The sequence below is a fragment of the Protopterus annectens genome, chromosome 8.part0 (assembly GCF_019279795.1).
Source record: "Protopterus annectens isolate FY-2018-M chromosome 8.part0, PAN1.0, whole genome shotgun sequence".
Lineage (NCBI taxonomy): Eukaryota > Metazoa > Chordata > Ceratodontiformes > Protopteridae > Protopterus > Protopterus annectens.
The window spans coordinates 785,005,557-785,033,066 of NC_056741.1; the positions used below are offsets into that span (position 1 = coordinate 785,005,557).

Genomic DNA, 27,510 nt, shown 5'->3' on the forward strand with positions numbered 1-27,510 from the left:
GACATCTAATTGGGATCTCTTCCTTATTTAGCCTGGTAAGGGGGACATCAGTGTGGGGGACTCATTGTTCCATCATGCTGTGACATAACCTGTGTTAGACTTTCTACACTAAATCCTTCACTTTGCAAGTATTCTATAACTTCAACTTCTATTTAACTTCAGCTTTATTAATGTTGTACTCTACATTCCCCCTTTGTGATCTTATTTTTTGTGTTGAGAAGTTTTTCATATCTGGGTGCCTTTGCCTGTATTTCTCTTCAAATATCTTTGGGGATGCCTTTTTTAGTGATTAATTTGGCCTTCTCCTTTGCATAAATATTGCACCATTGCACCGTATCTTTTTCTTTCCCATGTCCATATTTCTTTATACATTTCAAAATCTCTAGATTTTGTTCTTTATATTTTCGTACTTCCCCGGTCACTCCTTTTTTCAAGTGGGCCAAGGTTTCTTGGTCTGTATAATGTTTTTCATGAATCTGTTGTATTAATGAATATAAATTTGCATTTGAAGTTTTTTGACTTTTTTTCTTTTTTTTTTTTTTTTTTTTTTTTGTGCAAGTATTTTTCTTTTCTCTAATTTCTCTCAATCTTTTTGTATTATTTTCTGTCTGGAAATTCTGGGCTTCTTGCATAATAGTAAAAATACATAATTTCTTATTCTCAATAGCCCAGGCTGTTGTATTTATGGCTTTTTTGGTCCATCAGTTTTTGTGCTTTTTGCAGACTACTACTTACTTCTACAACAGGGGAGCCATAGCAATCAGATGTACATGTTTTTGGTGGTACATACCTTGCGTTTTGTTGACTTGGTTTCTCTCTTTGTAGGTTTTTGATTCACTTTCAGCTTCTCCTGTCCGCCCCAATTTTTTTTTTAAAAAAGCATCTCAACAATTTCTTCTTTTTTGTATGCTGTAGGGTTGCCTTTTTTTTTTTTTTTAAACCTTCCAGACCTCACACCTTTTCCTTCTTCCTTTCTATTAATTTGTTCTAGTAGTCAACACTGCCATTGTTGGTAGTTCCTTTTACTTTGTCACAAGTTGGTTATTGCCGTTGCTGCTATTTTTGCTTAACTAGATTTTTTTTTCTTTTCTGTGTGTTTTTAGGTGTTTTTCCTTAGTGATTTTAGGAATGATAGTTAACATTTAAGGTGTCTGATAAACATACTGCTTTCAAAAAATGCTCATTTTGTGGGCTCAAGATACCCAACACACCCTGATGCTTACTCTGAATGTGTGTACTGTCTTGGGGCTGCACAACTAGAAGTGGTGTGTGAAATTTATTCCAGCTTTTCAACCACAGAGCCTGGTTGAGCACAGAAACAAATTGGTTCTTGATGGTCTGGTGCCTTCCTCTTCAGAATCTGGAGTTTCGTCCTCCATTCAGAAACCGGTGGAGAAGCCACAAGGTGAAGCGGGAGAAGGCCAAATATAAGCCAAGGGAGTCGAGGAAACCCTCTGCACTCCTCACTTGACTCCTGCTATGGCTCCTCTGGGCAAAATTTCCTGGACCTTGGTTCTCTTTACTCCTTCAGATTTGAAAACCTTGACTCTTAAATTACCATCTCTTCAACATCCTCTCTTCTCCAGAACAGATCTCATCCAGACTACACCCCCCTCCCCCTTTTTTTTTTTCGCAAGGGACTCAACATAGAGTGTCAGGAATTCCTACCTCCTCGTCCTTCAGGTCTACTAGGATGTAGACAGGATGATGAGAAAATTTCTCAGCCCTCAAATTCATTTGGGAGTACTCTCGTCTCCATATCTCACTGGACCAGTGAGCTTTGGATCAGCCAAAACACCTTTACTCACTCCTACTCCGATGCAGGATCTCATGGCACTCGGGAAGCACTCATCCCTGCACCAGGAAGCTTGGACATTCATTGCCAAAGATATCTGGGTGCAGAGAATAAATTTCCAGAGGCTATTACATTCCCTTTCTCCACCCATTTCCCCACAAAAATGTACTGATGTACCCACCCCATCAGAGGAAGGAAGCAAATTCAGAGATAAAAAGCCTGCTATGGAAAAGTCATCTGAGATTTCCCATCAGATCAAAGAGGATTTGGAAGTTATTCAGGATTCTTTTTTTGTACCAAAGAAAACAGCGGACCTCTGGCCAATATTGGACCTAAGCCACTTAAACCAGTTTTGTGAAACACTGCAGGTTCAGATTAGTCACAGTTCAGTCCATTCTCCCTCTTTTGAGGAAGGAAGATTGAATGTGCTTTACAGATCACAAAGATGAATACTATTGCATAAAAACGGACTATAAAGGAGATGCCTTCGCTTCCGGTTGGGAACCAGTCACTTTCAGTTCAGAGCTCTGATCTTTGGTCCTAGCACAGCCTCCTTGGTTTTCACCAAATGTTTGGCAGTGGTTGCAGCTCCCCTGAGATTGCTGGGATTCTGGGTGTTCCCAAATCTCGATGACTGGGTCCTCACAGCTGCCAACTAGGTATCTAATGATATATGCCAGGGATTACCTGCTCTGTTTATGTTTACACCTGGGCATCACAATCAACTGACAAATCTCACCTTCTTCCCACCATAACCCTGGAGTTCATAGCTGCTTCTCTGGATACAGTTTCTCAAGCAGCAATGCTTCCTCAGTCCAGATTATCCAAGTTACAGCTTTAAGCAAGAACTTTAGTCTCTTCCATCACCACCTGCCAGGGTGGTCTTTCAGCTTCTGTGGTCAGTGACAATCTCCATAACCCTTCTACCCCTAATGAAATACTACATGAGAGTACTACAGTGGACTGTAGAAGTCCGATGGTCTATGAATCAACATCACTTGACATCTCCCATTCGAATCACAAAGATCTACTATCATCAGGTATCCTGGTGGATTCACGCATAAGGTGTTTTGCAGGACCGCTTTGTTTTCCCATTGGCCAAGGCCATGGTGATCACTGACACTTCCCAGTTGTGGGGGGGGGGGGGGGGGGGGCATTACCTGGGACAGACAGTCCAAGGCACGTGCTCCCATTAGAGGCCAGCTTTCACATAAACATCCTAGAGATATGGGCAATTATCTTACTAGCACTGCAGGCATTTGAAGACATCCATCCTTATGACGATTGCTGTACATACTGACAACGTTAGTGGTCTGGTACATAAACAGACAAACCTACTATTTCCCCTTGCATCCAGATGCAGTGGGTGTGTGTGGTAGTGGGCAAACTCTTCCAACCTCTTTCTTTTAACAATGCACATTTCAGGGAGGTCCTACGTTTTAGTGGACTAACTGACTAGATCTACTGTTGTGCCTCACAAGTGATCTGTCAATTGTTCAATGGCGGAACTGATTTTTCACCAGTGGGGCTAGTCATGCGTGACCAGTTTGCCTCTGTCCAGAGTTTCAAATGTAGGAGGTTTTTGCTCTAATCCCTGTTGGGGGGGTCATCAAGGGGAGCTCTGATCCACAACTGGCCCCCCTATCCTCCAACACCTCTCGTATCAACGTTTTATGGAAAGGTCATCATTGGAAGTGCAAGGTGATTCTCATTGCCCCATTCTGGCCTAGACAAGTGTGGTTTCCTTTCCTCTGGCCTCATCTGATATGCCCTCCTTTGCTTCTGTATTACCTTCTAGATCTTCTGTCTCACCACTCTTGTATATCTTCCTAGTGTAGACTTTTTGAGAAATAAGGATATTGTAAGACCTGGGAAGAAATTGATGACGACCTGGCTATCAATGGAAGTGGAAAAAACATGTAGTCAACTTGAGGGTTTGCAAGTCCTGGTGAGGTAGACCTGAGAGGTGAGACAGAAGATCTGGAGGATATACAGAAGCAAAGAAGGGCATATCAGATGAGGTTAGAGGAAAGGAAACCACACTTGTCTAGGCCAGAATAGGGCAATGAGAATCACTTGCTCTTCCAATGATTCTCTGTCTGGGCTAACAAGAGAAATCTAGGCCCATTTTCAGCACCCATTCCAGCTGTTTTGGAATTCCTGGCTTTCATTTCTCATAATGGAGCAAGTTACTGTACAATCAAAATACAGCTGGCTACAAAGACCATTTGTCATTGGTCTCTCTTAGGTTATGCAAGGTCTTCCTTAAAGGTATGTATCAAGGACCCTTCCCTTTCCTGGGATGTGACCATTCTTCTCCATGCTTTAACTCAGTCTCCCTTTAAACCTGCAGAAAGGCCAATCTAAAATTTTTCTCCTAGAAAACCATTTTTCTAGTTGCTATTACATTTGCTAGAATAATTTTGGAACTTCAGGCTTTATCTAGCCCACCCATCTTATAACATTTTGCAAAAAAATATATATATTTTTTTCTTCACACGAGCCTGTCCTTTTGTCCGAAAGTAGCTTCTGAATTAGCCCTTTAACCAGCCATTTAATTTATGAATGTTCTTCCCAAGATTCTCCAGTATAGGAAAATATATGCTTCATTTATTGGATGTGCACAGACAGCTGGGATTTTTCTCCCACAACAAAAGCTTTCAAGAAGTTGGACCAGTTGTTTCATTTTCAAAAGCTAAGTTGGATCATTCTGTGTCTAAAGTTGCATTAGCACAATGGCTCACTGAATGTATTTCTTATGTTTATAAACACAAGTATTTCTTATGTTTATAAACACAAGGGTCTGTCTTTACCAAGACCACCATAAGCTCATTCCACAAGGTTAATATCTGCTTTTTACACTTTCTTGAGCAGAACTTCTGTAGATGACATTTGTGTTGCTGCTACTTGGTCCACTGCTTATACCTTCATAGCTCATTACAAACTGGACATACTTTCTGGGAACAGGACAGCGTTTGGTTCTGCCGTACTCTGGAATATCCTTTCATGAGACCACCCTGGGTTGATACTAGCTGGGGACTGCATCCCAAAGGTTGAGGAATGGACGAAAAAGACAACATCTAATACAAAAGTACTCCCCACAATGATGCATCTGTGTTGTCTGTTTTTGTCCTTCCTCAATCTACTCTCTGTTCTTCCCCCTTCCTGTGGAAGAAGATATATGGTTTGTTGGTATGTTCTGGAAGTATTTCCCTTTTGGTCTTTACTCCAGATAAGTTTCCTGTTATGCTTCTGAACATTTATAGAATTGTTTCCTTTCTACCTATTGATATCAAGGGGGCAAACTCGATCTGAGGTAATGTGGGGCTTGGAAGAGATTTTTGGGTAAAGAGAGGAGCTTGAGCTACAGATGCAAACAAAGTCTGAGAAGTGCCCAAAGTCGGTCCAGTAACCCAAGAGTCAAAGGATGAAAGCAGACAACACGGGGTGGGGGGTATCATTATGATGAGTACATAACTTTTGTTTTTTGTTTTTTTTTTTTGTCATCAGGGTTCGTACTTTTTGCATTTCTGTGTGAGATCCTATAGGTTCTAGATCTTACTTCAGAAGGAGACTTGCAGCAGTTTTTATTTCCGTTCGAGCTGATACTGCCTAGATTTGCACCTCATTTATTTTTTGTTTTTCTTTCTTTTTTCTGTTTGCTTGTAAACAGCAGAACAATGATTTCAGCAGACCATTTTCATGCTCAACCCAGAGATTTACGACACTATGATTAAACTGAGAATATACTGTTAAGAAAACATCAAAAATATCTTGATTAATTTTTGCAACTGATGCTGAGAAAGAGACATTCACATATGTTAACATACATAGTTTACTGGTATACGTAAGCAGGTACAGATTAATAGAACTTATATTATCACTGTATATTTAAGATGAGTATTGTTTACAATATGTACGTTTTGGGGGAGGAGTGATGGTTTGAAGTGTGCGTGTGTATATGTAGATGCACATGCACATATTCCTATTGCCAAAATTTAAGTAGAAGATGGTACTGCATAGCTTAAACCCTAGGAGGCAATTGCTGATCTTAATTTCTATAGTTTGAGACATAAAGTCCATCCATTTGAAGTTGTCTACTAGTTTTATTCTGCCTGCAGAGAAACTAACCTTTTCTTTCTGAAACTCTAACTGCATTGGACTTGTGATTTAACCAGTAGGGCTTTACAAGGATCTTTCAAGCTACGTTCTGGCAGAAGCACTGCAGTTTCTTAAGAAGAATGGCATCAGCTGTTTGTGAAATGGCTATGTGGTCTATAGGCCTCAACTTTGGTAAACAATATCAACTGGACTGCATTTCCAGGGGTATAAGAACTTTACTATTGCATCTTCTATTCTATGTTAGATAATTGGGGGTGTCACTCTTTCCTCAGGAATGTAGCTTGGTATTCTACTCTGCTTTGCAGCTGTGAAAAGAAAAATGGAAAAAATCTCTCATAATTACTGTGAGCTGCTCACTGTAACAGGAAGTGACTGATTAATCCCTTTTCTTTATGGCCTGGGTGCCTTACAGTCAACCCCTCTTTTGTAAATGTAACTTTGTTTGAATCCTTTTAGCATTTTGTGATGTGATCTTTTTAGTGCAGTATATATGATGCTGACTCTAAGCATTAGACATTGGCTGCATCACTGGTCAGCTTTTGTTAACCAAGTGTGCAAGATAGTGGCCAGTTGTGAGCATATCTTAAACTGATGCTGAGTGGTGTTGATATCTCTGGTCAGGTATGAATAGCTAGGTGTGCAAAATGGAGGCCATTTGTGAGTATATTAAATTGACTGAAGCTGTATCCATGGCACTGCATTTCCTGTTTACCTTTTGAAGGACTTTATTGGATATTATGCAGAAAGCCTAGTGACAGTGCAGTGACTAATTCCTCTAAGGTCATATTCACAGTCATGGGGTGACAGGTTCTAGCCTATGTGATATAGCTACTTATTTGTTTTTGGGGTGGGAGCATGCTAGAGGCATGTTCTTTAGAGAAAGTTGACTACTTCAAGGTGGGCTGCAGAGTCTGACCATATGGAGCAGCTTGGAGGTGCATTATGTTAATGGGATTGGCAGCTGAATTCCTGTAGCCTTGTACAGAATACTGCTATAGAACAAAAGAAAAGGTTGAGCCAGTGTTGCAGTCTGTTATGCTGAAATACCTAATCATGTAGACTCTGAGGATAAGGATGAATCCATCATGTGTTCTTATGGTAAGTACCTTGCACACCTGCATTTTGTAGATGTAAAGTCACCCACTAGGCTGAATTGTTCAGTGCTGTGTTAGTGGGTAATAGCAGAGGCCAGCAGAATGCTGGAAATCACTACATAGTTCGAACACTAAAAAATGCAAAGGCTGTCCTCTCATTTTACAAGGTTTGATGAGGCCTTTTTGCCCTTTTGAGAGTGGGACATTTCAGTGGTGAAGAACGTGTAGTGGAATATTTCCTGGGTGGTAAGTAATATAGTAGTGAAGATGACCAATAATTTAAGGAAAGGTTCAGAGCACTGAAGCCTTGCACCATGGAGAAGGAATGTAGGATATCATCATTCGTTTGGTTTTCTAAGCTCTGCTGTTTGGCAATTGATGACGTATATGTCCTTCTATTCTACTGTTGCAGTATTCTACATGTGGGTTTAACCTTCTTATTTTTACGTACGTCCGGCCAGTATTCCAAAGTTCTTCAGTCCCTCAAGGTGCGTCGGGCATCTAACATGGCTGCAGGAACATGGGCCATAAAAGTGACGTGTCTATGCACCAGCCCTCAGAACTTTTCAGCCGCCAGTTGGTACGCCAGGTATTTCTGCTGCTTGCTGACGTCAGATTAGAAATAATCAGATAAGTACCCTGTTGGAGAACCGTTGTCTTTTTTATCAAGAGTCTGTTCATGTCATCCGGAAGGGGCAAGTCTAAGTGTGGCCAGCAGATTCCCCACAAAGATGCCCACGATCAGTGCCTTTTTTTGTTTGGGTAAGGAACACTACCACGAGAACTGCCCTATTTGTCAGGCGTTCATCCCCAAGACTTTACGTCGCTGTTTGCATGCTTTGAACCTTTATCTAGAGAGCCAGTGGTTAAAGCAACTTGTATTAGGGAAGGAAGTTGCATCCGATGCCCCGTTAGAACCACCTTAAGAAGAGGACCAAATCCATGTGGGCCTAGCTCTTCTGCTGCACCTCTACCGCCCATATCTCAGCCTGTGGCCGACATCGACCTGGCAGAGGAATCTGCTTCTGCCAGACAGGATATAGTTGGGTACCTGTCAGGAAGCTGCACAATACCGAACAGATGTCTGTAGAGGTTTTACCGGCATCTGCTTCATACGCCGGGGGGTACTCTCTGTGGGCCCATCTGATTCCGCCAATCTCATCCCTTCCTCTGACATGAGGCCTTTCCTTAGCCAGATGCCAGCTTAGGCCTCTTAAGAAGAAACAAAAGACCAAACATCTCTCTCCGCCTCCTGAAAGAGCATTCGATTGGCAAGCTTTCAGCCAAAGCCTATTCAATGCCTTCATGGCCCTACGTCCTACAACGCCAGGAAACCCTAGCATTGTCCCTCTTCTCTTAAATCCTAGGCCTCAAACCTCAGATACTGTAAGGAGGGACAAAGAAGAACTAGAGGACTCCCTCTCCTATTCCTCACAGATCTCATCTCCCTTGGGATATGGATCACCAGATGAAGAGTCCATTGAGCCTGACTCCCCTGTTGAGCATTTAACCTTTGGGGAAACGGTCTGAAAAATGAAAGACTACTTTAAGTGGGGATCCACTGACATGACTGAGGTGCAGAAGAGGATGTTCTCCGTGTTTCACTGTTGCAGTCATTACATCAGGGTAATCTGCTGGCAGGTTGCCCTCAGTCTGTCTGATTAACAAAGTCTTGGGTCCTGCGTCGGTTGCTGTCCCTTCTTCCATGACATCAGGTCGTCAGGGGTATAAAACATGCAGCAGACGCCATTACATCAGTCTTTCTTGCCACGCGGTGCTCGAAGCAAAAGCAGTTCGCAACTGCTGGTCGGCAGACTCCTGAAGTTTTCGTTTTTGAGTTTCAGAACCGAAGTCTTCAACTAAAAAGCTAAGTACCCCGTTGGGGAAACTTTTTCTTGCTCCTTACCGATGTCAGTAAAAGTTAATAATTGCATTACTCGTGGGAAGCAAATTCCTCATAAGGATTTTCATTTTTACTGTATTCCTTGCCTAGGCCCTATCCACAACGTACCTTGCTGTCGGTTTTGTGCTAAATTTAATCAATGCACTATTAAACGTCTGTATATTTTTGCTGCTAAATGTTTTGGCTCACACTTTAATTATCCAGAAATGTCATCTGTTAGCAATCCGACTACCGGAATACCTAAAAAACGCAAAAAAAAAAAAAAGACAGACAGGCCGTCGAGGTCCAAAAATGATGACGCTTCTCCTAAGCCAGTCGCCAGTTCGCTGGTACTCAGTGAGGCGCTTTCGCAACCCCTAATACCTGCTACTTCTGATTCGCAGGCCTCTACTGAGACCCATTCAGAGTCCGGTATGCCGCGAGATGCTTCAATTATGGAACCCGTGGATGTCTCTACCTTAGATGGGTCCGCAGCCGCTGTGCAGGCACCGGCTTCTGAGGGTGTTTTCAGGCCTACAGATTTGTGCATTAGACCGACGCCATCTTCAAAACTAAGGCCAAAATCGAAATCTATGTCTAAAAAACTGACGCCTGGGCCACGTGTGCAGGCCCCTATGCCTAAAAAACAAATGATCAAAATAGCTCAAGATTTAATTATTCTGATTAGGGGCAGCCAACCCCCCCCCCCCCCCCCCTTCTAAGAGGCCTAGGCAAGACATTGATTATGAATCTTCTGAATAAGATTCTATTTCTTCTGACTCTTCTAATGAATAGGATTTGTCTATACCTACTTATGAGGATTCGGATGCAGAAGATTCCATTCCTTCTGATTCTCCCCCTGAGGATTTTTCTTTTGGGGAAACTTTACATACCTTAAGGGAACATTTCCACTGGGAAAGTCAGGACTTCTCTGAATCTAAAAAAAAAAAAAAGACTTGGGTATTTTCTTCTTCTTCCTCTGCATAGGCCTTTGGCTATACCTACAGTTCTAGACATTGTTGTTGATGTTTTTTTTCAGGCTCTAGTATGACTCCTGATTCTCTGCCTCCAGCTCCTTGTAAGCCAGACAGATACTACAGGGTTCCTGACTACCACAAAATTCCTTTTCAAAAATCCTACTGCAGATCCTGAAACCATTTCTCAGGGTCCCAAGGGCATTAAGGCCTCTACTGCTAAAAATCCCTACCCCTTCTGATAGAGATTCCAGGGCACTGGATAGATAGGTTTACACTTCTGCAACCTTGGCAATCAGGGCTTTAAACTGTCAATTTCATATGCTTAAACATCAACAGCATATCATGGGCTTAAACAGAAAACGATGTTAATTTCTGACTGTGTGGAAAATAAAGATTTACAGGATTTATTGCATTCAGCTGAACAAGTTGGAAAGCATTCTTTGCAATGTGGTTTGGATTCTTTGGAGGCCTCTTGCAGGGCTGCTGTAACTGGGTCTGTGCTAAGAAGGCATGCTTGGCTCAAAGAGCAAACTCTGCCTGATTACGTTAAAGCAAAATTGTTGGATGCTCCTTTACAACAGGGCTGTCTCTTTGGTAATAAGGCTGAAGAAGTTTTAAAAAAGCTGGAAGATAAAGCTAAACCTATGCAAACTGTGAAAGATTTCTTACAAGTGCAACCTCCAAGATTTAGTAGGCACTGGCCTACTAAAAACTGGTCCTTTCCAGTTCCTTCGCAAGCCACTCAAGTCAAACCCAGACATTCCAAAGGCTCCAGGTTTCAGTCACAAGGGACTTTTAGAACAAAAAAATGGGGTTGCCTCTTCCTCCAAATCTGGAAACAACAAGGCACCTCTCTGTGGTAAGCAGTCTCAATGACTTCCCTTTGCACTTACCAAGCACTTACCTTTTAGCTGCCCCTTTGGTGGGAAAACTGGCACTTCATGCAAGAAATTGGCAGTTTATAATCCAGGACAAATGGGTTTTAAATATAGTATCCCAGGGATGCAGATTTCATTTCTACATGTTACCAATCCCAAACGGATGGCCAGACCTGCCCCCAAATCAGTGCACAGAGGCCCAGAAACAAGTATTGTCCCTCATGAACATGGGGGCTATTCAACCAGTACTAGAAGAGGAAAAGGGACAAGGTTTCTATTCAAGACATTTCCTGGTGCCCAGAAAAGACAAATCATGGCGTCCAGTTCTGGACTTAACTACTCTAAACACATTTCTGGATATTCCAAAATTCAAAATGCTGACTCTTCAACAGGTACTTCCTATGCCAGGCAAAGATGCCTGGTTGGTAACTCTAGACTTAAAAGAGGCTTACCTGCATGTCCCAATCAGGGAATCTTGCAGAAGATACCTCTGCTTCAAAGCCGGCTACTTGCATTACCAGTTCTCTACACTGCCCTTTGGCTTATCTACTGCACCCAGGCTCTTCACAAAGTGCCTGGCTCCAGTAATTGCATTTTGCAGGCAAAGAAATATTCAAATATATCCATACCTGGACAATTGTCTAATTCAGGCAGAAAACAGGGACATTCTTCTAAAACAACTGGCGTTTGTACCAGGGGTTCTAACTTGTCTAGGGTACACCATAAACGAAAAGAAATCACAACCGGTACCCTCTCAAAAAATTACATTCCTGGGTGCAAGCGTGAATACAACTGCCCCAGATGGCTTACCTTACGCCAGAAAAGCAAATTCATTTGGTAACTTACTTCAAACAGGTGGCCACAAAAACCCTGCTTATCTGCAAGACAAATTCTGCAAGCCTTGGGGTTCATGGCCTCCTGCATTCTTCTAATTTCATATGCAAGACTGCATATGAGGAAACTTCAGTGGTACTTACAAAGTTTATGGAGTCAACATTGTCACAGCCTGGAAACAATGATTCCTATCATACCTTGCCTGCAACTAGAGTTTCTATGGTGGGCAGAGGCCTGTCACCAAAACAAGTGACTGCCATTCACTCCACCCCCTGCCGCCCAAACCCTAATTACGGACGCATCAGACTGTGCTTGGGGGGCTCATCTGGCAGGGAAGTGCATTCAGGGCAAATGGAGCCCAAATCAAATGCCACCTTCATATTAATCAAAAAGAGATGCTAGCTGTACAGAATGCACGGACAGCCTTCAAGGACTACCTTCATCCAGGACAATTAATGATAGACCGACAACACCACAGTTGTGTACCATAAACAAGCGGGGGGGTACACACTCCTACCCCCTTTGCAGACTAGCCATGGCATTGTGGAACACTGCCTTGACCTATCAAATACAACTACAAGCTCAATTCCTGCCAGGAAAGCTAAATACTCTGGCAGATGAACTAAGCAGAAATCTCATGGACCCACATGAATGGAAACTGGAACCACAGATTTTCAACATGTTGACACGTAAATGGGGGAGTCCGGACATAGATCTTTTTCCCTCACCCCAGAACAATCAGTTGGACAAATTCTGCTCAAGAACTCCTCACAAAAAAGCCTGGAAAGTGGATGCTCTATCATTCAGCTGGAAAAACCTGTCAGTCTATGCCTTTCCCCCTCTGCCTCTGCTCTCCAAAGTCCTATAAAAGTCAAACAGGACAAACCAAAAATGATTTTGATTGCTCCAGACTGGCTTCGCCAACACTGGTACCTACTCCTACACAATATGTCACACCTTCCACTGTGGCACCTGCCTCAGACACCTTACTTGCTGTCTCAGCAGAACAACCAAATTCTGCACACTCAGCTCCAAACTTTGAATCTTGCAGCGTGGCTAATCACCTAATTTCACCCTTAACATCCCTCAACAAACCTGTGATAGATGTCATTTTGGAGGCAAGAAGGCCTAGTACCAGAAAATCTTATGCTGACAAATGGAAACGCTTTTTTGCCTGGAATCAATCACAAGGGATAAGCACAGCAGTGCCCAACATTCCTCAGATTTTACAATACTTAACGGAGATGCTTCAGAAGCACCTGTCCTTTTCTTCCATAAAAATCCATGCCTCAGCCATTTCAGCTCATTACAACACAGAACCCTCCCCTCTTATCTCATCCTCTGCTAAAGCAGTATCTCAGAGGGGCCAAAAACTTGAGACCACCTAGGAGAGTTCCATCCCTTGCCTGGGACCTCAATTTTGTATTGGGGAAAAACTCACTCTCCCTCCTTTCGAGCCAGCTGCTACTGCAGACTTAAAATTTCTGTCCTGGAAAACCGCTTTCCTTTTAGCGGTCACTTCAGCTGGAAGGATTTCCGAATTACAGGTTCTTATGGCAGTGGATCCTTTCATTATTTTTCATGTGGACAGGGTGTCTCTCAGGACCACTCCACCCTTCATGCATAAGGTCGTATCCACTGTGGCTCTTAATCAGACCATTCATTTGCCAACTTTCTCTCCCAATCCACAGAATAAGGGGGGGAGCGGATTCTGCATTCATTGGATGTACACAGACAACTTAGATTTTACTTAAACAGGACAAAATGTCTAAGAAAATCTGAACTACTGGTGGCATTTGCTGCAGGGGCAGAGGGAAAGGCCATTTCAAAGAAGACCATTTCCAAATGGATAAGCCATTGTATTTGTTTCTGCTATATGCACCATGGTAAAACTATCCCCAGGGGATCAGATCTCATTCCACCAGGGCTGCATCTACTTCTACAGCCTTTCTCAGAGGTGTTCCTACCAGAGACATTCTAGAAGCTGCTACCTGGAGCTCATTTCATACGTTCACCTAACATTACCATTTACCTTTCTTCTCTAAATCCAGAGCTGGCTTTGCCACTGCTGTCCTGCAGGGCCTTATAACTGGTCCTAATGCTGTATAAATCCATCTTCCCAACCATAGCTTTGGGAATCTACCCAAATGTAATGACTGCAACAGTGAAACACGAAGAACGTAGTACAGTTGTGTACACTTAACATAAATGTAGATGTTCGAGTGTATTCACTATTGCAGTCCTGGTTACCCTCCCTCCAACCCTCTGTTTTTCTCTTACTATGCCTCTACTTTCCTTTACTGTGCTTAAAAGCCTTTTTTGGTGTATTTGCTTTTGTTTGTAGGTATATTTTTATGTTTTTAATTACTTAAATATTTAGCTCCCCATTTGGGGGACACCTGACATCTTGGGCAAGAAATACCGATGTAATGGCATCGGCTGCATGTTTTATACCCCTGACATCATGGAAGAAGGGACAGCAATCGACGCAGGACCCAAGACTTTGTTAATCAGGCCGACTGAGGGCAACCTGCCAGCAGATTACCCTGATGTAATGACTGCAGCAGTGAATACACTCGAACATCTACATTTATGGTAAGTGTACACAACTGTATTTTCTATGACCTCATACAGATGGAGTCTCCCAGTCCTGCTATATCCCTCCTGTACTGCCGGCTTTTCTGGATGCTTTTTCCTCAACATCCCTCAACCCTGTCTCCCAACCTTCAGCTCCACGCAGGGCTTGACAGATTGTACAAGGTCCCAGAATCAGAGAAATTTCTCCTTAAGTGCCCTCCAACTGACCCTGCCACTATCTCCATTTCCACTGATAGAGCTTCCAAAATTCTTCCTACTTCAACCATTCTTCCAGTTGACAAGGACAGCAAGACAATGGAACGTCTTGGGAAGAAAGTCTACACTTCGGCGACCCTGTCTTTCAAGGCCACAAATTACCAGACTCACATGGCCAAGTACTTCTTAGCCCTGCTGGATAAGGTCACTAAGGAATTGGCTGACATCCCAGACTGCGCAGCCAAAAAGCATCTGTGTCCTCCCTGCTAGCTCTCACCTCTCAGGTGAATAGACATTCCATAAGGTGCAGTTATGATGCAGCTGAAGCCTCAGCTAGGTCAGCTGCATCATCTTCAGCTTTAAGGAGATACTCTTGGCTACGTCTTCAGCCCCACCTTGACAACTTCAGGGTTAAACTTACTGAGTCCCCTTTAGATCATTCTGCCTTGTTTGGCACCAAAGTAGCTGACCTCTTCAAGTTTCTGTAGCAAAAAGACAAAGAAATGCAGGACCCCAAACAGCTGCTAGATTCACCCATCCCCAAGTTCCATAGGAACTACCCTACCAAAACACAATTAATTAGAAAACCTTCTCGCCCTATGGCTCCCTCCAGGCCCAGGAAATGACCTAGAAAACAGCCCCCTCCGGCTAGAGCTTCTCCAGCTACCAGCCAGAGGCCTCCCTTTCAAGATAGGACAGGTAGTGTCTGACTACCTGCCAACCTCACTACCTACTCCTCCTACACCCTATACCTGTCTGCCTGTCTCCCTGTATGGCCCCACATTACCTCAGACAAATGGGTTCTTAACATCATCTAGAACAGTTACTTTATGACCTGGATCACCCCCTAGTAAGATCGGGCACTCCACAGCCACCCATCAGTCCGCTGCTTTTCCTGCAACTGGTACTGCAAGCTCTGCTGACTCAAGGCACCATAGAACCATTGCCTCTGGAAACAAAAGGAAGAGGATTTTACGCCAGAATTTTTCTGGTTCTCAGAAAGGATGGACCATGGAGACCTCTTCTAGATCTCTCGCTTCTCAACCCTTTCCTAAAGGTCCCTACCTTCAGGATGCTCGCTTCTCAACCCTTTCCTAAAGGTCCCTACCTTCAGGATGCTCACTCTCTCCCCACCCTCTTCTTCTGCACCTGCCTCAAGGGTTCATGGTAATTCTAGATATAAAGGATGCTTATCTGCACATCCCAATAAAGCCCACATTCAGGAAGTACCTGAGGTTTTTGGCAGGCTTATCCCTCTTTTAGTTCTGTGCCTTGCCCTTTGTGCTTTCCACTGCACCCATGGTATTCATAAAATGTCTGGCTCCAGTCATCGCTTATTGCAGGACAAAGGGTATCCAAATATTCCCCTACCATGACAACCTGGTAATTCCGAAAGACAATCAGAAGACCCTCCTTCACACTCAGGTTCTTCTGTCCCTTTTGCAGTCTCTAGGATTTCAAATAAATTTCCCAAAATCTCACATGGAGCCTACACAGACATTGTTTTCCTGGGGTGTGGAATTCGCACAGACATCATGAAGGCCTTCCTGCCACCAGAAAAGGTGGTGTCCTTGACAAGACCACCTGCTCTATGTCCTGCAAGCATCAAAACTGACAGCAAGGCAGTACCTGAGACTTCTAGGTTACATGGCAGCCACTATATCTGTGTTCTCCTTCGCAAGACTGCACATGAGGAAACTACAGTGGTATCTTCAGTCAGTCTGGACCCAACATTCCTATCCCCTGGAATTTAGGGTACCCCTTTTTCCTTACTTGAAACAGGAAATTCAGTGGTGACTGGTACAGGTGGCCAAGAACACAAGCCTTCCTATCCAACCACACCCACCCACTCAGATCATGCATCCAGGCACTTCAGATCTGGGCTGGGAAGCAACACTAGGTCAAAGATAGGTGCAGGGTCTGTGGCCAAATACACAAACTAGAGCACATCAATGTCAGAGAGATGAGGGAAATCCTCCTTGCTGTACAAGCCTTCCTAACCTACCTCCAGCAAGGCCATCTCAAGATTTTCATGGACAACACCACTATCCTGTGGTATCTCAACAAGCAGGGAGGACCAAATCCTACCTCCTATGCAGACAGCTCTGCTGGTGTGGGAACTGGCCACCTCAAGGGGATTACCTTGCAGGCAGTTTACATCCCTCCCTTCACAACTCCCAGGCAGATTATCTCAGCAGGACCATCTCAAACAACCACGAATGGATGCTTCACAAAGATGTCTTCCTGGATCTGGTCCCCTGGTGTAGTACACCTCAAATAGACATGTTTGCCTCCTCCATAAACAGGCAACTTCCTGGCTTGTGCACCAGGACACCAGACCCCTAGGCACTGGCAACAGATGCTTTCTCAATTTCTTGAAAGGGGAAATTTCTGTATGCTTTCCCACCTTTCCCTTTGATTCAAAAGGTGCTGCTGAAAATTCAGCAGGATACACCAGAAATCTTGCTGGTGACTCCCTTCTGGCAAAGACAGCACTGGTTCCCTCTTCAATTTAATTTGTCCAAGGGCAATTACCACAAGTTACCCCCCCCCAGTGGACCTCCTCACACAGCACAAGGGAACACAGATGCACCCACAGTGGCAGTCTCTGGACCTCACCCTGTGGCTGATAGGATTCATATTTTCTTTAGACACCTGTACAACGAGGATGTGCTCGATGATCTGCAGGAAGCCAGGAAACCTAACACATGAAAATCTTACCTCTCAAAGTGGAAAAGTTTTTCCATATGGTGTCACAAAAGACAGTTGGACCCGCTGGCAAGTGACATCCCTCATCTTATTTTACCTGTGTGAACTGTTGCAAACAGATCTGGCCTACTCTTCTTTAAAAGCACACGTGTCTGCAATCTCTGCCTGCCTCCCTCTGGATCCACTCCTAGCATCCAGACTCCCTGCCGAACTCTTCTTCAAAGGAGTACTTCATCTGAGACCTCCCAGGAAACCATCCCCTCCTCCCTGGGATCTTAACTATGTATTGGAAAAACTCACTTTTAAGCCAGCTGACAAAGCTTTCCTACAATTTTGCACATGAAAACTGTCTTATTGGTGGCTCTGACCTCAGCCAGGATGGTCTCAGAGCTACAGGCTCTGGCTACACCTCCTTTTCTAGTCTTCCACCTTGACAGGGTTACTATCAGAACTAACCCATCCTTCATGCCCAAGGTAGTGAAGGACCTATCTTTGAACCATGCCATACACCTGCCTACCTTTTTTCCCAACGCGCAGGGGGAAAGTGAGAGAGTACTTCATTCCCTAGATGTCCACAAACCGCTTAGGTCTTTTCTTCATAAAACCAAGTCCTTTAGGAAATCTGCCAAACTGTATCTCCTTCTACCCCAGAGCCCTAGGGAAAGCAGTGACCAAACAGACCATTTCGGCCTGGATCTCCAGGGCCATTTCCTTTTGTTACTTATACCATGGGAAAATGTTGCAGGGCAATATTAAAGCCCACTCGACCAGAGCAATGGCCTCTTCTAGAGCCTTCTTTAAGGGGATAGACACCAACCCAGTCCTTGAAGGAGCTACTTGGTCCTCAGTGCACACTTTCACTAAGCATTACAAACTAGACCATATCTCTAGGGCCAGGGCGGGGCTTGACAGGGCTATCCTTCACAGATTCCTGGCAACTTCTTCCAGACCACCACCCCATTCACAGTGAGCTTTGGCACTCCACCCACATGTAGAATACTGACATTGGAATAGAAGGACATAGGAATGTTGTGTAAAATCTTACCATAACCATAGATGTCCTTCTCTTCCATGTTGCAGTATTCCTTTCCTCCTTCCTTCCCCTCCTGTCAGATTGCACTTCACTTTTATGGCCCACGTTCCTGCAGCCACATCGGACGCCCAACACACCTTGAGAGACTGAAAAACTTTGGAATACTGGCCGGATGTACGCCAAAGGAATAAGGGTAAACCCACATGTAGAATACTGCCACATGGAAGATAAGGACATCTATGGTTTTGGTAAGATTTTACACAACTTTCCTATATGAAGGCTACAGGGTTATTCGGGATATGTTTCTTGGCAGAGAGTAGAGCGAAACCAGTAATGCATTTATTAAAGGTAGAGTGCAGTTTGATGAGGAATTCAAAGGTGCCTTTGGGAGATGAGACTCAATTGCCTAGTGCAAACAGTATCACTTTGGAAAATATCGATGGACCAGAAGTATTCTGTCTGCATTTTATACTTCTGAATATTTTTATTTTTATTTTCATTTTGATGCGTTAAATTTTCTTGTCTGTAAATTTGTGTACTGTATAAGATCATATTGTAGAGCATATTAATTAAGCAAGCACATTATTTTTTTTTTTAACCAGCTGTAGCAGCAGCCTTAATTCTGGGCTCTGAGAATCTGCATAAAGTTAGTGTCGCCAAAGCACCAACCAAAGAAGAAGTGTCATTAAGAGCCTATACTGCAAAATGCCGCCTAAATCGTCTTAGAAGAGCTGCTTGCCGCCTTTTTACATCTGAATCTATGGTTAAAGCTATTCGAAGGCTGGAGATTGAGATTGATGCTAGACGTTTGCTGGTTCGAAAAGACAGACATCTCTGGAAAGATATAGGTATGGTGGTGATCGTAAAATAATTTCATGCAGGCTGCAGTTTTGCCCCAAAATGAATATTTCTGTAAAGTTCTTACCATTAATTTTGGGTTCAATTTCTTTCTGTATCTGGTCTGAGACAGACTGAAGTAATTTATATCTGATATGAGAAGGACTGTCCGCATCAACAACATGACTAAATGCCATTAAGCAGCTCCACACCTGAAACTTTTCCAGGCCACCACCACCTCCACTTTCACATGTTATACTCTGCCAAGTAGCTTCAGATATCTTCTGCATGTTGAAGAAACATCATCAGAAATACAGCGCCAAGCTACTTTCAACATTTCATTATTTGAGAAAAAGTTTATATTTTGTTTCTATAAGTTATTCTTTCTTGATCTGATTTTATCGTTTTCATCAGTTCCTCGCCCTTTGGATTTCAGATCTGACCTCAGATCTGACTCCGATCACTTTTCAGAGTATGGATCTGTAGCTCAAGCTCCACTCCTTACCCATAGTCTTCTCTCAAGCTCCAGATTACCTCAGATTTCAATCTCAGCTTCCACCGACCAGACATGGTTTGTTTGTGGCTCAGATGTTTGGGAGATAAATCACTTTTTATTTTAGGAGATTCTGTTTTGTAAGGGTCCTTTTATTTCTGTCTCTGCTTGTCTCCTGTCACCACTTTTTTGTTGTGTCTTTCGGCTTTTCCCGGTTAGGGGTCGCCACAGCTGAACTCCCGTCCGCTAATGATTGGCAGTAGATTATGTGCTGGCTTGCCGGGCCTAACGCACAACCTTCATCGAAGGAACGCCCATTCACGCATGTCGCCACACAGAAGACGCTCTAACTGAGAATCGAACGGGCAACGTCTAATTGTGAGGTGATAACGCTACCGCAGCACCACCACCGCGGGTGTCTAGTTTTTAAAAAAATATATGCTTCTAGATTTATTGTTATGTTTCTAGATTTATTGTTAATGGTGTTGCTTTTTGTTGTTTCTCCCTTAAACCTGACCCCTTTCCCCCTTTTTTCCTCTGCTTAGAATAATCTCATTACCATTGTTGGTATTTTCTTTCCCAAGTTTGTGGAAATTTTTTGTACCATTGTTTGTATTCTGTCTGCTCTTCTCTAGCTTTTGCTTTGTGTTTGTCTCTCAGGTTGTTTCAGCCTTCTTTGCAAGCTGTCAGACAAAGCTACGGGTTTTAAGAAATGTTTGTGTGGGCGCAAAATACCCAACTCTGTTGCTGACTCGAGTGTGTATATTGTCTTGAAGCCACTCATCTTGAGGTAGTGGGACATTTTTTCAGGCTCCGTTCAGAAGCTCGTAATACTGAAATCTTGAATTTCAGCATTTCAAGCCCAGAAAGCCGAATCCACATAATAGTGAAAGTTTAGAAGCACGAAATTCAAAACCTCAAATACCGGAGGTTTTGAATTTCGTGCTTCTAAAGTTCCGCTATGGTTATGTATTCAGGTAAGTGTGTGTGTTTAAGGGGTTTGGGTAGGGGCTGTGTCCATGTGTTTTGTTGCTGTGATGTATGTGTGCGAGTGAAGCAAAAGTAGCTTCTGTGGTGGTGTTTTGTGTGTGTTTGCATGTAGTGCGACCTCGGAGTGAGAATATTTAAGTAGGGGGGTGTGGGGGGTGCAGGGGGGCTTGGCCCCCTGCTTTTATGTAGTAGAGTGATTTGTGTGTGTGTTTGGTGGATGGTGTGTGTGTGTGTGTGTGTGTGTGTGTGTGTGTGTAGTAAAACTGTGAAATTCAAAACGTCTGGTATTCGAGGTTTTGAATTTCGCGGTTTTTAGTTTTCATTGTTTTGTGAATTCCACTTCTTGAGCTTGATTTGAGATTTCAGTATTTCGAGCTTCTGAAGTGAATCCCATTTTTTTCTAGCTTCAACCACAGGGCCTTGGTTGAACGCAGAAATAAACTTATTCTCAATGGATTACTGCCTCCTTTTTCCACAGTATCTGGCGCCTTCCCTTCCACTGCTAAACCTGAAAAAAAAAATATCAAGGGGAGAAAGGTGATGAGAGCAAAGAGAAATAAAAAAAAAAGTCTAAAGAATTGAAGTGCTCCCCTAACTGCTGTCCTTGCTCGGTGCCTTTGGCTCTGCCTACGAAGATTTCTAAAACTTCGGATTCGTCCACCTTTTTGGATCTGGTGTTGGCTCCATGCAAGTCTCCAACCCATAAGCAGTCCAGATTCTCTGCGGAGCAGATTTTGAGACTTCATTGTCCTTTTCTGCCAGCAACTCTACATTGAGTTTCTAGATCTCCATCTTTCCTTATCCTCCAGATTTGCCAAGAGCCTGTCTGAAACAGATGTGGACAGGATGATGAGAAAATTTGTTAGGACCCAAATTAATTTAGGAGTTTTTCCATTTCTGTTTCCCATAAGACCAGTGAGCTGCAGACTAGGCCAAACACCTTTAGTGACTGCTACTCCGATCTGCCGTTTGGCTTTGGAAGTTCAGGATCTGTGAAATTATGGGATTGTCTAGGTCTAATCTGAGCACCTGTCCTTCATCGACTTGGACATCTTCTCTGATCCAGCTTATGCCGACCTTGTCAGAGCCAGAGGGATCTCTGGGCCGTAGCTTTGATGCTAGATCTAGGGGTAGGAGTTCAACTCCAATATTTTCGGGGCCGTCCCTTACCCTTGAGGCCTCTGCTAGAACATTAGATGTAATGGGATCCTATCTCGCCTACATTCATAACTGATGGGTTCGGAGCCGATCCATCGGCTCCGACTCGGCCACTATATACTAGAACGAAGTCTCTAATTGGCTGGGCTACCCCTTATCCCAGAATGCACCACGCCTGCTTCCCCAGATCTCGTTTGCCGCTTTTCAAGCTGGACGTGGTCTCGACTTGGCTGGAGCTAAGTGGTTTTTTTATTACTTTTTGGTCTTTTGACCTAGGGTTTTCTTCACAAATTTAACAAACAGCTGTTTTAACAGCTTTACGTGTGTGTGTGAACCTGTTTTTGGTTGTTGGTATTTTTTCTACTTACCGGGTAAGGCCCGTTTAAGTTAGAGGGCCCTTGCCCTTTTTTGTGTGTGGGTGTATTGATTTTGTCTCTACTGTACGTCCTGATTTATGGGGCTAAGCCTGTTTAAGTTAGAGGGCTTCTGCCCATTTTGTGTTCTGTATCTCGGGCCAGTCCCGTTTTGAGTCAAAGGGCTCGTCCCCTACTTTAAGGTTTGCTTTTCGTTGTGGGAAATAGTTGTGTGATAGGATGTCGAAAGAGCAGAAGTCTGGTTTTAAAAAGTGCACCAAGTGCAACTACAAAATGTCTCTTACTGATAGCCATGCTGTTTACGTATATTGTTTAGGACCGAAACATTTGCAGGAAACATGTAGTGTTTGTCATGCTTTTTCCTCTAGGGTCCTTCAAGAACGAAAAAATATATTGATCCTTAAGGGCCTTATTAAGCCCTCCTTTGAGGAAGCTTTGGCTTCTCCTTCCTCTCCGGCTTCTAAAAAGAAAAGGTCGTCTGCTCCGACCAGTCCGTCGGAACCGACTTCCAAGAAGCATAGGTAAACCTCTTCTTCCTCGGCTCCAATGGCTTCGGAGCCTCGGGTGGAAGGGTCTGCCTCGATACCTCTTTTCGGCTCCATTGGTGTCAGAGCCGCAGGTTGGGGGATCGAGAGGCGAGTCATCTGCTTCGGCTCTTTTGGTCTCGGAGCCGTTGGAGATGTGCAGCTCAGACTCTCCCCCCTCGGCCCCGAAGTCCCCTTCAGCGCCGATGCTTATTCATACGGTTTCGGATCCGGTCCCCTGGTCTATCGGAGCCGAGAGAGAAGTAGTCTCGACCCCAATCTATTTCCTCTAAATCCTCCAGGTTGTCAGACTCAGATTTGGACAGAGTTATCCAGAGGCTTTTTCAGTCCCCGGTTTTTGCAAAAATGGTCTCGGCTCCAGCCCACTCAGCTCCGGAGCCGGTCCCCACTTCGCATCCGATTCCTCCTCCAACCTCCTCGGAGCCGTTGGAGTCGGTGATGGTAGAGCGGAGCAGAGTTGTCCAGTCGGAACAGAGACTCCCTCGGAGCTTCTCTGTTCCGACCATCATTCCTACCCTGTCCTCGGCGTCGGGGTTCGGTACCGGGACTTCCTTGGTCGGGGCCGAGGGGAACACTTTGGAACTGGTAGCTTCGGTGCCTAGTCTTCCCCTCGGAGCGTCGGCTGCAGGGATTCCCGGTACCGTCGTGGTCTCTCAGCCTGTGTCCTCCGTAGAGTCTGGAGGTCCTGCTTTTGAGGCCATGAGGAGTGCGCTGGCCATGTCCTTGCCGGCTCAGCAAGTCTCTACCTCACCGTCCCTAGACTTGGGAACTGGTGCTTCTGGTGTGCTTCATTCCCACGACAGTGGGTCCCCAGGGCCTGAGGATACCCCTTGGGGGGGGGGTTCCCTTCTCCCGGGAGGTCCTTTTGAATCCGCTTCAGATGAACCTCCAAGAAAAAAATTGTGCAAGAGGAAGCACATTGACTCCCAGGATGAGTCTATCACATCAGATACTGACCTCGATGATGCGGAGGGGTCCCCAAAATCGTCCTCGGATGACGTCTCATTCTCAGATATCCTCGAGATCCTGAGACAGAGAGGCGATTGGCAGTCCAAAACCCCTTCCGCAGAGGAGTCAGTCTTCCTCAAGGCCTTTGGGGCCCAGCCCTCCGCCTCCTGGGTGTCTCCACCCTTCAATGAATTACTAGATTTAGTTTCTCGAAGGGTGTGGGAACACCCTGACACTGTGGAACCGGTGCCTGCCAGGCCTAACAAGTTCCTCTCAGCCCCTCCTCAAAAGGAATTTTTGACTAAAGGAGTTGCAGTAGATGCGATGGTGGTGGCATCTGCCACTCAGCAGGACGTGGCAGAGGCTTCAACGTCTATTCACCCTCCTAATAAGGATTCCAGGAGCATGGATAGGTACGGGAAGCGTACCCTTTCTTCAGCGGCCTTTACCCTGAAGTCGCTGAATTATCTTTGTCATTTTACCAGGCTCCAAAGGGACCTCCTCAAAGAGTTAGGTAAGTCTCTTACGGGTAATCTTCCTGAGGCGTTAGCCCAAACTGTTGGCGCCCAGATGACTACCCTATCTTCGATAGTCAACTCGTCCATGAGGCTCATATCATATGCGGCCGAAGGGGCGAGTAGAGCAGCGGGAACAGGCGTGGCTCTTAGAAGACACGCCTGGTTACGCTTGTGTCCCTTTGCGGAGGCCTTTAAGTCTTCCTTCACCGACGCCCCCTTTGATGGGTCCTCCCTGTTTGGACCCAAGGTGAAGGACACACTGACTCGGTGCGAGCAGGAGGGCAAGACCTTGACTGCTGTGGGTGCCCGTTTTTCCGCTCCCTCTAGACCTTACCCCAAGGCCCAGAGAGGAGGGAAAATGTGGTTCAGGAAATCTCACAGGTCTTTCCCTACTCCACCGAGTGATCCCCCCTCTAGAGGCAGGGGGGGGGGGATTCAGGAAGACACCGCCCCAGAGGCGGCAGAGGCCCCCGTAACTCTGGAGACCGCGATTCCTTTCGTGGTCCATCCTACGCTCACCGTCCCTGAGACGTGGCCCGACTGTGCATCTCCGGAGCCAGTCGGGGGTCGATTTGCGGAACACCCGCAGGCTTGGGAATCTGTCACCAAGGATCAGTGGGTGCTCTGGACCATAACCGGAGGCTATCTCATTCCTTTCATCAAGAACCCCCCTCTTCCTATCAGGAAAATCCCAGATGTGCCACCCAGTCAGCGGGATCAAGCAGCGGTCGAGATTTCAAAGTTGCTAAGAAAAGGAGTCATCCAGCCTGTCCCTGCCGACTAGATCGGATCAAGAACTTACTCAAGACTATTTTTGGTGCCAAAAAAGGCAGGGGACTTGAGGCCCATTTTGGACCTCAGATCATTGAATCACTTTGTAAAAAAATCCAAATTCCGAATGGTCACCCTTCAGTCCATTCTCCCATTATTGGGGAAGGATGTCTGGATGTGCTCCTTAGATCTCAAGGACGCTTGCTATCACATTCTGATAAGTCAAGAGTCCAGGAGTCATTTACGCTTCCGCCTGGGAGCCAGTCATTTCCAGTTCCGAGCACTGCCCTTTGGTCTCACCACAGCTCCCAGGGTGTTCACCAAGTGTCTGGCAGTAGTGACAGCTCACTTGAGAAGTCTAGGATTCCAAGTGTTTCCCTATCTAGACGACTGGCTTTTTACTGCCACCTCCAAGCAACTATTAGTTCGGGCGCTTATGACCACAGTCAGTTTGGGTCATTCACTAGGAATCACGTTCAATTGGGGAAAAATCTGTGCTGCAGCCGTCTCAGCGTATTACCTTTATAGGCGCAGAGTTAGACACAAGAAGAATGCGGGCATTCTTGCCGGTAGAAAGGATTCAGGTCCTGCAGTCTCAGGTCCAAACCTTGTTACCCAGATCACGAGTTCAGGCCAGACTGATTCTGCAGTTATTGGGCACGATGGCCTAGACTATTCTTCTAGTCCCCTTAGCCAGGCTGCACATGCGGGTGCTGCAATGGCTACTGTCGGTTCAATGGTCCTTTCAGGAACTCCCTTTTGAACCATTTGGTCCAGATTACGGAAATTTGCCGTCGGGACCTACGTTGGTGGCTGCTTCGGTCCAACCTGGACCAGGGGCGACCCTTTGTTCTTCAGCCTCCCGTCCCCACGGTGGCCACGGATGCCTCCCAGATAGGGTGGGGGGGGTCATTATCTGGACAGGTCTGTCCAAGGCACGTGGCAGGTTCACGAAACGCACTTGCATATCAATATCCTGGAAATGAGAGCGGTGCTACTGGCGTTGCAAGCACTTCATCATGCTCTTCCCCGGGGTACTATTGCGATTATATCCGACAACATGTCGGTAGGCTGGTACATAAACAAGCAAGGCGGAACCAGGTCTTACCCTCTTTGCCGAGAGGCCATGAGAGTGTGGCATTGGGCGATTGCTACCCAGCGTTTCCTAGTGGCAACGCACATTCCGGGGAAATCCAATGTGATTGCAGACAGGCTGAGCAGGACTTTCCTGTTGCCCCACGAGTGGTCCCTCAATGAGAGAGTGGCTGCAAACATCTTCGCCAAGTGGGGCCTCCCTTGTTGCCACTTGTTCGCCAGCCCTCACAATGCGAAATGCAGGGAGTTCTTCACTTTGACTCCCTCTCAGGGGCAGATTCCCAGGGACGCCCTAGCTCACAGTTGGCCTCCCGGTCTACTTTACGCCTTCCCTCCGGTTCCCCTTCTCCCGAAGGTGATACAGAAGGCGATTTATCTAGGAAGCGACATGATTTTGATCGCTCCACACTGGCCTCGTCAGGTTTGGTTCCCCTTCCTTCTGAGGTATGCGGTGGAAGGCCCATGGTTTCTGGACCTGGTGCCCGACCTGTTAACTCATCAGTTGGGACAGTCTCACCCATCCCTCAGGTCCTTGAGGTTGGCCGCTTGGTTACTCCACTTCCAACCTTAGTCAGAGATAACTCTCTTTCTCCAGACGTCATCCACATTTTGTCCTCTTCTCACAAACCTTCCACTATTAAACTGTATTCCAGCAAATGGAAGAGGTTTGCTCTTTGGGCCCAGCAACGAGGTATAGATCCTTACCGCCCCAGTACCTCAGGTTTTAGAATTCCTGGCTTCTTTGTTTTATTTGGGCTCTTCAGTTTCCACAATTAAAGTCCAACTGGCGGCTATCTCTAATTTTCATGTCTCTTTTGAGCCTTCCTTAATGGCAAACAGGCTTTGCAAATCTTTCCTTAAAGGAGCGTGGCTCCTTCGGCCCCCAATAGCCCATCCTGTGCCCCCTTGGGACCTGAATATGGTTCTAGCTTCTTTAACTGCCCGCCCCTTTGAACCAGCAGCTACTTGTGATATAAAATTTCTATCTTGGAAAACCACCTTTTTGGTGGCAATAACCTCTGCCAAGCGGGTCTCAGAGCTTCAGGCTCTCTGTTCTAATCCTCCTTATTTGACCTTTCGCAAAGACAGAGTGTCCCTCAAGTTAAATCCCTCTTTCTTGCCCAAGGTAGCATCCCCCTTATGCATTCAACAATCCTTGGAGCTTCCTGTGTTTTTTCCCAAATTCTCCAATAGCGCAGAATATATTTTCCATCAGTTGGATGTTCACAGACAACTGCGTTTTTATTTAAGTAGGACCAATCAGACACGAAAGTCAGATCAGCTATTTGTGTCCTTTGTGGAAAATAGGTTGGGTCAACCGGTGGCTAAAACCACCATAGCGAAATGGATTAAAGATTGCATCTCCTTCATTTATTCACGGTCCGGCAAAGAGCTACCCTTCCCAGTCAGGGCTCATTCTACCTGGGCATGGGTTACTTCTGTAGCATTCCACTCCAAATTATCGATAGATGATATCTGTGCGGCCGCTACCTGGACTTCTCCGCACACCTTCATTTTTCATTACAAGATAGATGTGGCTTCTCGAGGTAGAGCTTCCTTTGGTTCCACAGTTCTCAGGAGTGTTTTCCAATGAGCCACCCGGGATTTAGGTGCTAGGGACGCTATCCCATCAGTTATGAATGTAGGCGAGATAGGATCCCATT

At 45.2% G+C, this 27,510-nt stretch overlaps 1 protein-coding gene across 1 annotated transcript in view; it reads left to right on the forward strand.

Moving 5' to 3' along the window:
- Positions 1–27,510, forward strand: part of ASPM (assembly factor for spindle microtubules) — a 2,279,206-nt gene that overhangs the window by 210,258 nt on the left and 2,041,438 nt on the right. The window contains exon 7 of the mRNA XM_044080257.1: positions 18,720–18,965. Coding sequence (XP_043936192.1) covers positions 18,720–18,965 — 246 coding nt within the window. The remainder of the gene's footprint in view (positions 1–18,719; positions 18,966–27,510) is intronic.